At 44.8% G+C, this 12,387-nt stretch overlaps 1 protein-coding gene across 3 annotated transcripts in view; it reads left to right on the forward strand.

Annotated features, from left to right (window-relative positions):
• LOC106561378 (protein bicaudal D homolog 1) overlaps window positions 1–12,387 on the forward strand; it is a 70,081-nt gene that overhangs the window by 49,178 nt on the left and 8,516 nt on the right. For all 3 annotated transcript variants that reach the window (XM_014125262.3, XM_014125264.3, XM_014125265.3), the window contains exons 3-6: window positions 5,832–5,984; window positions 7,414–7,893; window positions 10,168–11,331; window positions 11,555–11,706. In XM_014125262.3, coding sequence (XP_013980737.3) covers window positions 5,832–5,984; window positions 7,414–7,893; window positions 10,168–11,331; window positions 11,555–11,706 — 1,949 coding nt within the window. The remainder of the gene's footprint in view (window positions 1–5,831; window positions 5,985–7,413; window positions 7,894–10,167; window positions 11,332–11,554; window positions 11,707–12,387) is intronic.

Genomic DNA, 12,387 nt, shown 5'->3' on the forward strand with positions numbered 1-12,387 from the left:
ACCCCATATCTAGGACCCAGAGTCTGGGTCAGCACTTCTGCGTAGGGCAGGCTAGGAGCCACTTAGCAACTTCATTGAGGAGAGGGGAAATAAGAAGGCCTGAATAGATACTGTATGAGGGGCTATGGAGGACTGAAACCTGTTCATCATTTATGGTGTAAATATAGGCTACATTCACGCACACACATACTGTACACACACACACACACACACACACAATGTACTAGCTGCAACCCAAACCAATTTGAATGTAGTAAGGCAATTCTATCGGCTGGTGTTTGAGTTATGACTCAGTGTAAATTATGTTAAATGTTTGATAATATGTGTCCAGCGATGTAAAGCCAGACTGAGGCTGCTGTACTGTAAATCCATACAGATTTATAACGCCCGTAGCCAATGCTCTTAGGATTCACAACTCCTCTTCAGGAAATTGCATAGTGTGTGTTTGTGTGTGGGGGGTGGCCTATTTAGAGTTGGTGCATTAAAGAGAGGCGAGAGGCCAGGTATCTGGACTGGACTTATAGAGCAAAGACATCTATTATTACTGCATCCAGAAGGTTCAGAACATGCAGCAAAGTGCCACTAATTCACATACTAGGAGTGCTGATGCATGCCAGACTGTTTTAGTTCATGTTTTGACACATAGATAGTGTAAGTATTATAATGACATCATATTGTAACTACCGAGTATAGACAGGTTGGCAGCTAACAGGTGATCTACACATAGTCAGTGCATACTATTATATGTTATAGAAACATGTATTGTGAATGTATATACAGTATATTATACAGTGCCTTCAGAAAGTATTCACACCAGATGACCTTTTCCACATTTTGTTGTCGTACAACCTGGATTTAAAATGGATTCAATTGATATTTTGTGTCACTGGCCTACACACAATACCCCATAATGTCAAAGTCTAATTATGTTTTTAGCTATTTTTATAAATGAATTAAAAATGAAATGCTGAAATGCCTTGATTCAATAAGTATTCAGCCACTTTGTTATGGCCAGCGGTGAAAGTAATGTGGTCTCGACAAAATAATTTGTGGGGGTACTGTCACGCCCTGGCCATAGAGAGGGTTTTGTTCTCTATTTTGGTTAGGCCAGGGTGTGACTAGGGTGGGCATTCTATGTCCTTTTTTCTATGTTTTGTATTTCTTTGTTTTGGCCGGGTATGGTTCTTAATCAGGGACAGCTGTATATCGTTGTCTCTGATTGGGAGCCATACTTAGGCAGCCTGTTTTCCTTTGGGTTTTGTGAGTGGTTAATTTCTGTTTAGTGTTGCTAACCTGACAGAACTGTTTGGCTGTCGGGTTTTGTTCTTTGTTTATGTGTTCTCAGTACAATAAATACATGATGAGCACTCACCAAGCTGCGCCTTGATCTACTCCCTGCAACAGCCGTTACAGGTACGCTGTACCAGTAAAACATAACCCTATCACAATAATTAAAACAAAATGTCAAGAAAACTGTAGGCTATTACAACACTTTTTATCATAACCGCATGTCAGAGGCATGAACATTTATTGAATATACTTGAAAACGGCTGGTATAGCCTACACTCCAAAGTGTGATGTGGTTCGATGAGAACACTAAGCTTCAAGTACATTTTATGAAATTACCAAAATTATATAACCTAATTAGCCTACTCCTGTCTATACAGAAATACATCAAATCGTTACACCACAAAGCATGATTTGGCCACAGAGGATCATTAACTTATTGGAATATGAAGAAAAAAAAACCCGCAATGCCTAAAGTCGGAAGGGCACTCAATTTGGGCAGCGCGCGGCAAATACCAAATACATGATTGTTGAGTTGCAAAGTATAGAGGCCCAGCCAGGTATATCGCAATACGTAAAAATACAATCACTGGAAAACATAATTTGGAAAGAAAATGGCTATTGCTGTAAATAGAAGACAATGAAAAAACTCTAATCTCTCTTTTAGTTATCAAAATTCTCAACTTAATTGAACGAACAGTAGGCCTATAGCCAATCTTAGGATATTGGCACCAGCGTAGAGAGCATCGGCCATATTTCCGGTGGATGCGCATATTTACTATTTTATCATTGTTGGGTCAGTGCCACTTGAAAGTTTGTTCTTGGACAATATCATATCAAATAAAATAAAATGTATTTATATAGCCCTTCTTACATCAGCTGATATCTCAAAGTGCTGTACAGAAACCCAGCACTAAAACCCCAAAAAGCAAGCAATACAGGTGTAGAAGCACGGTGGCTAGGAAAAACTCCCTAGAAAGGCCAAAACCTAGGAAGGAACCTAGAGAGGAACCAGGCTATGAGGGGTGGCCAGTCCTCTTCTGGCTGTGCCGGGTGGAGATTATAACAGAACATGGCCAAGATGTTCAAATGTTCATAAATGACCAGCATGGTCAAATAATAATAATCACAGTAGTTGTTGCGGGTGCAACAGGTCAGCACCTCAGGAGTAAATGTCAGTTGGCTTTTCATAGCCGATCATTGAGAGTATCTCTACCGCTCCTGCTGTCTCTAGAGAGTTGAAAACAGCAGGTCTGGGACAGGTAGCACGTCTGGTGAACAGGTCAGGGTTCCATAGCAGCAGGCAGAAAAGTTGAAACTGGAGCAGCAGCAGGGCCAGGTGGACTGGGGACAGCAAGGATTCATCATGCCAGGTAGTCCTGAGGCATGGTCCTAGGGCTCAGGTCCCCCGAGAGAAAGAGAAGAAAGAAAGAAAGAAAGAAAGAAAGAAAGAAAGAAAGAAAGAAAGAGAAGAAAGAATTAGAGAGATACTTAAATTCACACAGGACACTGGAGAAATACTCCAGATATAACAGACTGACCCTATCCCCCCGACACATAAACTACTGCAGCATAAATACTGGAGGCTGAGACAGGAGGGGTCAGGAGACACTGTGGCCCCATCCGATGATACCCCCGGACAGGGCCAAACAGGCAGGATATAACCCCACCCACATTGCCAAAGCACAATAATTTCCTCCTCCAGGTTAGATGGACGTCATATTGTATTTGAGTCTCCCCTTCTCGTTGGCCTATTATATGGATCAGACAACGTTGTTTTTATTCTGTTTGTCAAAAGTTCCTTCTTTGACCTCATGGGTGGAATGTTATTAATATTTTTCATAATTTCATAATTAATAAATATATATATAGATTTTTTTACGTTAAGATTTACCTTCACTGGAACTAAGGAGCCTAGACCGAAACCATGAAAAACAGCCCCAGATCATTATTCCTCCTCCACCAAACTTTACAGTTGGCGCTATGCATTGGGGCAGGTAGCGTTCTCCTGGCACCCGCCAAACCCATAATCGTCCGTTGGACTGCCAGATGGTGAAGAGTGATTCATCACTCCAGAGAACACGTTTCCACTGCTCTAGAGTCCAATCGCGGCGAGCTTTACACCACTGTAGCCGACGCTTGGCATTGCGCATGGGGATCTTAGGCTTGTGTGCGGCTGCTGGGCCATGGAAACCCATTTCATGAAGCTCCCGACGAACAGTTCTTGTGCTGACATTAGTTCCAGAGGCAGTTTGGAACTCATTAGTGAGTGTTGCAACTGAGCGCTTCAGCACTCGGCAGTCCTGTTCTGTGAGCTTGTGTGGCCTACCACTTCCCAGCTGAGCCGTTGTGGCTCCTAGCCGTTTCCACTTTACAATAACAGCACTTACAGTTGACCGGGGCAGCTTTAGCAGGGCAGAAATTTGACGAACTGACTTGTTGGACAGGTGGCATCCTATGACGTTGCCACATTGTAAGTCACTGAGCTCTTCAGTAAGGCCATTCTACTGCAAGTGTTTGTCTATGGCGATTGCATGGCTGTGTGCTCAATTTTACACACCTGTCGGCAATGGGTGTGGCTGAAATAGCCGAATCCACTAATTTGAAGGGGTGTCCACATACTTTTGTATATATAGTATATACAGTTGAAGTCGGACGTTTACATACATACACTTAAGTTGGAGTCATTAAAACTCGTTTTTCAACCACTCCACACATTTCTTGTTAACAAACTATAGTTTTGGCAAGTCGGTTAGGACATCTACTTTGTGCATGACACAAGTAATTTTTCCAACAATTGTTTACAGACAGATTATTTCACTTATAATTCACTATCACAATTCCAGTGGGCCAGAAGTTTACATACACTAAGTTGACTGTGCCTTTAAACAGCTTGGAAAATTCCAGAAAATGATGTCATGGCTTTATAAGCTTCTGATAGGCTAATTGAAATAATTTGAGTCAATTGGAGGTGTACTTGTGGATGTATTTCAAGGCCTACCTTCAAACTCAGTGCTTCTTTGCTTGACATCATGGGAGAATCAAAAGAAATCAGCCAAGACATCAGAAAGCAATTGTAGATCTCCACAAGTCTGGTTCATCCTTGGGAGCAATTTCCAAACGCCTGAAGGTACCACGTTCATCTGTATGAACAATAGTACGCAAGTATAAACACCATGGGACCACGCAGCCGTCATACAGCTCAGGAAGGAGACGCGTTCTATCTCCTAGAGATGAACGTACTTTGGTGTGAAAAAGTGCAAATCAATCCCAGAACAAGAGCAAAGGACCTTGTGAAGATGCTGGAGGAAACAGGTACAAAAGTATCTATACCCACAGTAAAACTAATCCTATATCGACATAACCTGAAAGGCCGCTCAGCAAGGAAGAAGCCACTGCTCCAAAACCACCATAAAAAAGCCAGACTATGGTTTGCAACTGCACATGGGGCCAAAGATCGTACTTTTTGGAGAAATGTCCTCTGGTCTGATTAAACAAAAATATAACTGTTTGGCCATAATCACCATTGTTATGTTTGGAGGAAAAGTGGCGGATGCTTGCAAGACGAAGAACACCATCCCAACTGTGAAGCACGGGAGTGGCAGCATCATGTTGTGGGGGTGCTTTGCTGCAGGAGGGACTGGTGCACTTCACAAAATAGATGGGAAAATGATGTGGATATATTGAAGCAACATCTCAAGATATCAGTCAGGAAGTTAAAGCTTGGTCGCAAATGGGTCTTCCAAATGGACAATGACCCCAAGCATACTTCCAAAGTTGTGGCAAAATGGCTTAAGGACAACAAAGTCAAGGTATTGGAGTGGCCATCACAAAGCCCTGACCTCAATCCTATATAAAATGTGTGGGCAGAACTGAAAAAGCGTGTGCGAGCTAGAAGGCCTACAAACCTGACTCAGTTACACCAGCTCTGTTAGGTGGAATGGGCCACAATTCACCCAACTTATTGTGGGAAGCTTGTGGAAGGCTACCCGAAACGTTTGACCCAAGTTAAACAATTTAAAGGCAAATACTAATACTAATTGAGTGCATGTGAACTTCTGACCCACTGGGAATGTGATGAAAGAAATAAATGCTGAAATAAATAATTCTCTCTTATTCTGACATTTCACATTCTTAAAATAAAGTGGTGATCCTAACTGACCTAAGACAGGGAATTTTTACTAGGATTAAATGTCAGGAATTGTTAAAGCTGAGTTTAAATGTATTTGGCTAAGGTGTATGTCAACTTCCGACTTCAACTAAGTATTCACACCCCTGACTGGAAAATGGCTGTCTAACAATGATCAACAACCAACTTGGCAGCGCTTGAATAATTTTAAGAATAATGTGCAAATATTGTACAATACAGCTGTCCATAGCTCTTAGAGACTTAACCAGAAAGACTCACTGCTGTAATTGTTGCCGAAGGTGTATTGGTGAGATCTTTCTGTATTTCATTTTCAATACATTAGCCAAAAATGATCTATTGATCTGTTGAATTGCTTGCAGATTATGACCCGACAGTCCTTCTCTTTCCTTCCCAGAGTAATGAGATGCTGGAGCTGCAGCGGAGCAGGATGAGAGAGGAAATCAGGGAGTATAAATTCCGAGAGGCGCGACTCCTACAGGACTACACTGAGCTGGAGGAGGAGAACATCACCCTGCAAAAACTAGTGTCCACCCTCAAACAGAACCAGGTCAGCATCAACACCATTACTGTTTATGGTTTACTGCATGCCAGAGGAGGCTGGTGGGGGGGGGCGCTATAGGAGGACGGGCTCATTGTAATGGCTGGAATGAAATGAATGGAACGGAGTCAATCATGTGGTTTCCATATGTTTGATTTGTTTGATACTGTTTCTATTCAGAACCACATTCCTGTAAAGATTAGAGAGGATCTCATTTTAAATACTGTTGAAGTAAGATGGCTACAGGTTCATCTGCCACAAGCCCATTCTTATGGGAAGCTGCTATAGAGCACCAACTGCTAAAAGTCAATATCTGGAAAACATGTGTGAAATGCTTGATAATGTATGTGATATCAACAGAGGTATATTTTATGGGTGATTTTAAATATTGACTGGCTTTCATCAAGCTGCCCACTCAAGAAAAAGCTTCAAACTGTTAACCAGTGCCTGCAACCTGGTTCAGGTTATCAGTCAACTTACCAGGGTAGTTACCAACAGCACAGGAATGAAATCATCATGTATTGATCACATCTTTATTAATGCTGCAGAAATTTGCTTGAAAGCAGTATCCAGATCCATCGGATGTAGTGATCACAATATAGTAGCCATATCTAGGAAAACCAAAGTTCCAAAGGCTGGGCCTAATATAGTGTATAAGAGGTCATACAATACATTTTGTAGCGATTCCTATGTTGTTGATGTAAAGAATATTTGTTGGTGTGGTGTGTAATGAGGAGCAACACATTTATGAAATTGGTAATTCCAGTTACTAATAAGCATGCACCCAATAAGAAAATGACTGTAAAAACTGTTAAATCCCTGTGGATTGATGAGGAATTGAAAAATTGTATGTCTGAGAGGGATGAGGTAAACGGAATAGCAAATAAGTCTGGCTGCACAACCGATTGGCAAACACACTGCAAACTGAGAAATCATGTGACTAAACTGAATAAAAAGAAGAAGAAACTACACTATGAAACCAAGATAAATGACATAAAGAATGATAGTAAAAATCATTCATTGAATAAGATGGCTCATTCATCACAAAACCGACTGACTTTAATAATTGTTTAATTGGCAAGATTAGCAAACTTAGGCATGACATGCCAGCAACAAACGCTGACACTACACATCCAAGTATATCTGACCAAATTTTGAAAGACAATAATTTTTTAATTCGCTTTGAGTTGACAACAGACTTTCAGCACGCTTATAGGGAAGGACATTCAACAAGCACAGCACTTTTTACAGTCATTTTTTTTTATCTGACCTTAAACCTACTTACAATGTACTTTACTTAACCCTATCCTCTTTCTGTGTCCTTTGTGTCCTTTCTGTCTGACTGTCCTCTATGTGTGTCCCCTTTACTCTATCTGTGTGTCCCTTTTCCCTCCTTTCCTCTGTCTGTCCCCTGTCCCCTGCTCCCTCTCTCCACCAGGTGGAGTATGAGGGTCTGAAGCATGAGATCAAGGTTCTGGAGGAGGAGACGGTGCTGCTGAACAGCCAGCTGGAGGATGCTGTGCGTCTGAAGGACATCTCTCAGTCCCAGCTGGAGGAGGCTCTGGACTCCCTGAAAATTGAGAGGGAGCAGAAGAACAGCCTGAGGAAGGAGCTAGCCCACCACATCACCCTCAGCGACAGTGTGTACGGGGCCGGAGCCCACCTGGCTCTCACCGCCACTGTCGACGGGCTCAAATTTGCCACCGAAGAGGTCGGGAGTAATGGTACAACCATGCATAATGGAGCCAATGGGAATGAGGATAGCAACGGCCACTGTAATGGACACCTGGGATTGGCTAAGATGAACGGCGACTACCGGCTGCCCAGGAAGGGGGAGGGGCTGCATGGTCCTGTGTCTGATCTCTTCAGCGAGCTCAACCTGTCTGAGATGCAGAAAGTAAAAAAGCAGCTGTTTCAGGTGGGTCTCTAGTCTAGATGAACGTTTGAGAGACAGAGTGTTCTTCTCACTACTATGGCTGAGTGATTGTTAGCCTGGTCTCAGATCTTTTGTCCTGTCTTGCCAACTTCTATGGTCATTGTAATGGTTAGCATGACAATGACCATAGGAGTTGGCAAGATAGCACAAACAGATCTGGGACCAGGCTAAGTTATTGTTGTGAAAATGTTCAAGGGAGGTTGTACCTGGGTCTTGTTGTTACCAGGGAGTCTTTTAATATCCTTCATCCAACCACCTTCCTCATTTGCTCTGAGCAAATCAATGTGGTTAGAGAGACAAAACCAACGAATTACACACCCAATGCATTAGGAGACTGTTATCGACTGTCCACAGCACATTTCATTAAGGAATGGGTGTCTCACCAGCATCATTGGACAACCTAACAACCTGCCCCTCTGATAACAACCATCCTGTCATCACACTACTGCAGCCTGCAGCCAACCAATGACAAGGTGATGACATTTTGAGAACAAGACCCCCCCCCCCCCCCCAAAAAAAGCTTGTCAGATGTCATCCATCTTTTATTCTCTAACAAACCATTAGTCTGTGACCACGCTCATTATGATTTACCAATGACTTTACATGACTAGTTTCATAGCTATTTTGGACTCAAAAGACTTCTGTCTAAGAAGGGCCATAGGGGCTGATTTGGATGATTTGTGGGGACATGTAGTAACAATAGCAGGGGAGAGTAGAACGGTAGGAGTGGAGGAGTGGAGGAGGACGGCGTCTGCCATGGGGAGGCCTGTCAAGGCGATTAGTGTCCGACAGTGCAGGACAGAGCAGCGTAGGGCGGAGGATCCAGAGGAGAGTAGAAGGAAGGCAGAGAAAGAAAGACAGGCTGCCGCTCTACCACGCTGCTTAGAGACAGAGGACAGGAATAGAAGCCCACACACACACACACACACACACACTGTTTAAGAGAATGTCTAGCAATGAATAGAAAGCTTACTTATTTTTCTTACTCAGGTCAGTGGGGAAATGAATGATTACATTTGTGGATCCAAACAGTATTACTGTAGAGGTTTGAATTTCTCTATAAATGGATGTCCCCTCTTGGATTAATCACGGTTCCATTATCCCTAAAGTAGACAACAGCAGGTTCTTAATTGCTTTCAGTAGAGAGGGCTGCTTTAATTTGTCATCCTCACGGTGCTGTAATTTATATCTGTTCCCAACAAGCATTACATTAAACTCACTCAATTTAACCTCAATGGTAACCATATAAAATATGAGAAACATTTGGTATAAAACTAAAACATAAAAGTGGTTTATAATTAAGCAATAAGGCTCGGGGGTGTGTGATATATGGCCAATATTCCATGACTAAGGGCTGTTCTTATCTTCAGCGCAACGCGGAGTGCCTGGATACAGCCCTTAGCCGTGGTATATTGTCCATTTACCACAAACCTCCGAGGTGCCTTATTGCTATTATAAACTGGTTATCAACGTAATTACAAGAGTAAAAAGACATGTTTTGTCATTCCCGTAGTATATGGTCTGATATACTACGGCTTTCAGCAAATCATCATTCAGGGCTCGAACCACCAAGATTATAGTTCCTGTTGTATATCTACTGAGAGGTCCCCAAACCAATTTTTTTCTCAATGGGTGAAAAATGAAATATCTGATTGCTGATGCTATGGCTATGCATACAAATCAGTGGATCAGTTCTGTTTGAGAATTTACAGATTTAGCTTTTTATTGTGTTTTATCTTTTTCTCTGTCTGTATGACGTGTAGATAACCTGGGACTGTGCAGTATCTTTGTATTTATAGGGTGTTGTCTGGTCAGAGGACAGGAACAGACACAAAATTATAAAACACAATATTCTGTTCTTTCAAGCAATCTCTTGCCAGGTTTCACAGTAGTGGAGTGGAAATCTCTCAGCTCACCTGTGGTGCAGTTCTAATAGGTCAAATCTGAGGACCCAGGTGGCAACCTACACACACACACACACACACACACACACACTAGCCAGACAGGGTTATTTATGGGACTAGCGTACTGTACTGCTGAACTCATTGAAAGTTTCGCTGTTCGACTGCTTCTAAACTTTCTTCAATAGTTAATTTTACTTTGTTTCCCTGGGCCTCTTCCAATAGTCAGCCAATAGGGGATGGCTGACTAGCTCCTCTGATATGATGACTGATCACAAATACGTTAAACTGTCTGTGGTAATGCTGCTCTGGTCTGAGTGGTCCTCACCCTGCAGTATGTCCTCCTGACCTCTAGGTGGAGCGTGAGAAGTCAGGCCTCCTGATGAACCTGCAGGAGTCCCAGACCCAGTTGCAGCACATACAGAGCGCCCTGACGGAGCAACACGAGCACGTCCAACGCCTCACCGAGCGCGTCAACGCCATGAAGCACCTCCAAAGTGACAAGGAGATAGCTGATGCTCAGGAGTCTGAGAAGTCCAACGGGTCACCCTCGCCCTGTCACCGTGACTACGAGGTGGACATCCACGGGATGGACATCCTGGAGTGTAAGTACAAGGTGGCAGTAACCGAGGTGACCGACCTGAAGGCGGAGCTAAAAGCCCTGAAGGAGAACTATAACCAGTGTGTGGAGGGCAAGGGGGAGGAGCAGAGCAGCAGCGATGGGAAGGTCCAGGCTCTGGACGAGCAGGTCAACCGGCTGGAGCAGAGCTGCCGCGATTCCCACGATAGGGTGGCGTGTTTGGAGGCAGAACTAAAGACGGCGACGGGTGTGGCCTCAGAGAGCCACAGCATGCTGAACACAGCACAGGATGAGCTGGTAACATTCAGCGAGGAGCTGGCCCAGCTCTACCACCACGTGTGTCTCTGCAACAATGAGACGCCCAACCGCGTCATGCTGGACTACTACCGCCAGAGCCGCAACACCCGCAGCGGCAGCCTCAAGGGCTCTGAGGACCCCCGGGCACTCCTCTCCCCTCGACTGGCTAGACGCCTCGCCGCTATCAACGCCGGGTTCTCCGAGGCCCCACGGAGCCCCATAGACTCGCCCTCCAAAGAACCCCCCAGTGGGGACAACGGGGAAACAGGGAGGGAGTCCCCAGCACCAGGCAGCCAGGGGAGCCCAACCCGCACCCTCATGGACTCCCCGGTCATCAACGGCACCAACGGCCCTTCCTCCTCCTCCCCCATGCCTCCCGAGGCAAGTGGAGATCTGCGTAAGGAGCCCATGAACATCTACAACCTGAACGCCATCATCAAGGACCAGATCAAACACCTGCAGAGGGCCGTGGACCGCTCCCTCCAGCTGTCTCGACAGAGAGCGGCAGCCCGAGAGCTGGCCCCCTTGTTCGACAAGGACAAGGAGGCCTGCATGGAGGAGATCCTCAAGCTCAAGTCCCTCCTCAGCACCAAGAGGGAGCAGATTGCCACGCTCAGGCTGGTGCTCAAAGCCAACAAACAGGTGAGCAGAGCACTAGGGTTGAGTACCTCTGGTTCCAGATCTGGGATTAGGCCACTACTTGGGAATGTCATCACATTGTTTTCAACATTCTCTAAGAGGTTTGATCAATGTTCCTTTGCATAGAGCATTACATTAGACCTGTGTTTTGGTAGAGATATAAAGTTGAAACCACATGTTTACAATCTGATATCTTGAATTGAACTTAACCCACCCTCTATTCCAGACTGCAGAGGTGGCGCTGGCTAACCTAAAGAGCAAGTATGAGAATGAGAAGTGCATGGTGACAGAGACCATGATGAAGCTGAGGAACGAGCTGAAGGCTCTGAAAGAAGACGCCGCCACCTTCTCCTCTCTCAGGGCCATGTTCGCCACCAGGTGAGGGGCATTCTGGGATCTCATGCAGCTAATTACAACACATATGTGTAAGACTGTGCAAAGAGGATGAGTTTGATCTGTGTATTTCCGGCTTGCACAAGGGTATTTCTTAGTCTTTGTCTGTCTGTCTGTCTGTCTGTCTGTCTGTCTGTCTGTCTGTCTGTCTGTCTGTCTGTCTGTCTGTCTGTCTGTCTGTCTGTCTGTCTGTCTGTCTGTCTGTCTGTCTGTCTGTCTGTCTGTCTGTCTGTCTGTCTGTCTGTCTGTCTGTCTGTCTGTCTGTCTGTCTCTCTCGCTCTGTCTGTCTGTCTGTCTGTCTCTCTCGCTCTGTCTGTCTGTCTGTCTGTCGCTCTGTCTGTCTGTCTCTCTCTCGCTCTGTCTCTCGCTCTGTCTCTCGCTCTGTCTCTCTCGCTCTGTCTCTCTCGCTCTGTCTCTCTCTCTGTCTCTCGCTCTGTCTCTCGCTCTGTCTCTCTCGCTCTGTCTCTCTCGCTCTGTCTCTCTCGCTCTGTCTCTCTCGCTCTGTCTCTCTCGCTCTGTCTCTCTCGCTCTGTCTCGCTCTGTCTCTCTCGCTCTGTCTCTCTCTCTGTGTCTCTCTCTCTCTCTGTGTGTCTCTCTCTCTCTCTGTGTCTCTCTCTCTCTCTGTGTGTCTCGCTCTGTCTCTCTCGCTCTGTCTCTGTCGCTCTC

This window comes from Salmo salar, chromosome 10 (assembly GCF_965601325.2).
Source record: "Salmo salar chromosome 10, fSalSal1, whole genome shotgun sequence".
NCBI lineage: Eukaryota > Metazoa > Chordata > Actinopteri > Salmoniformes > Salmonidae > Salmo > Salmo salar.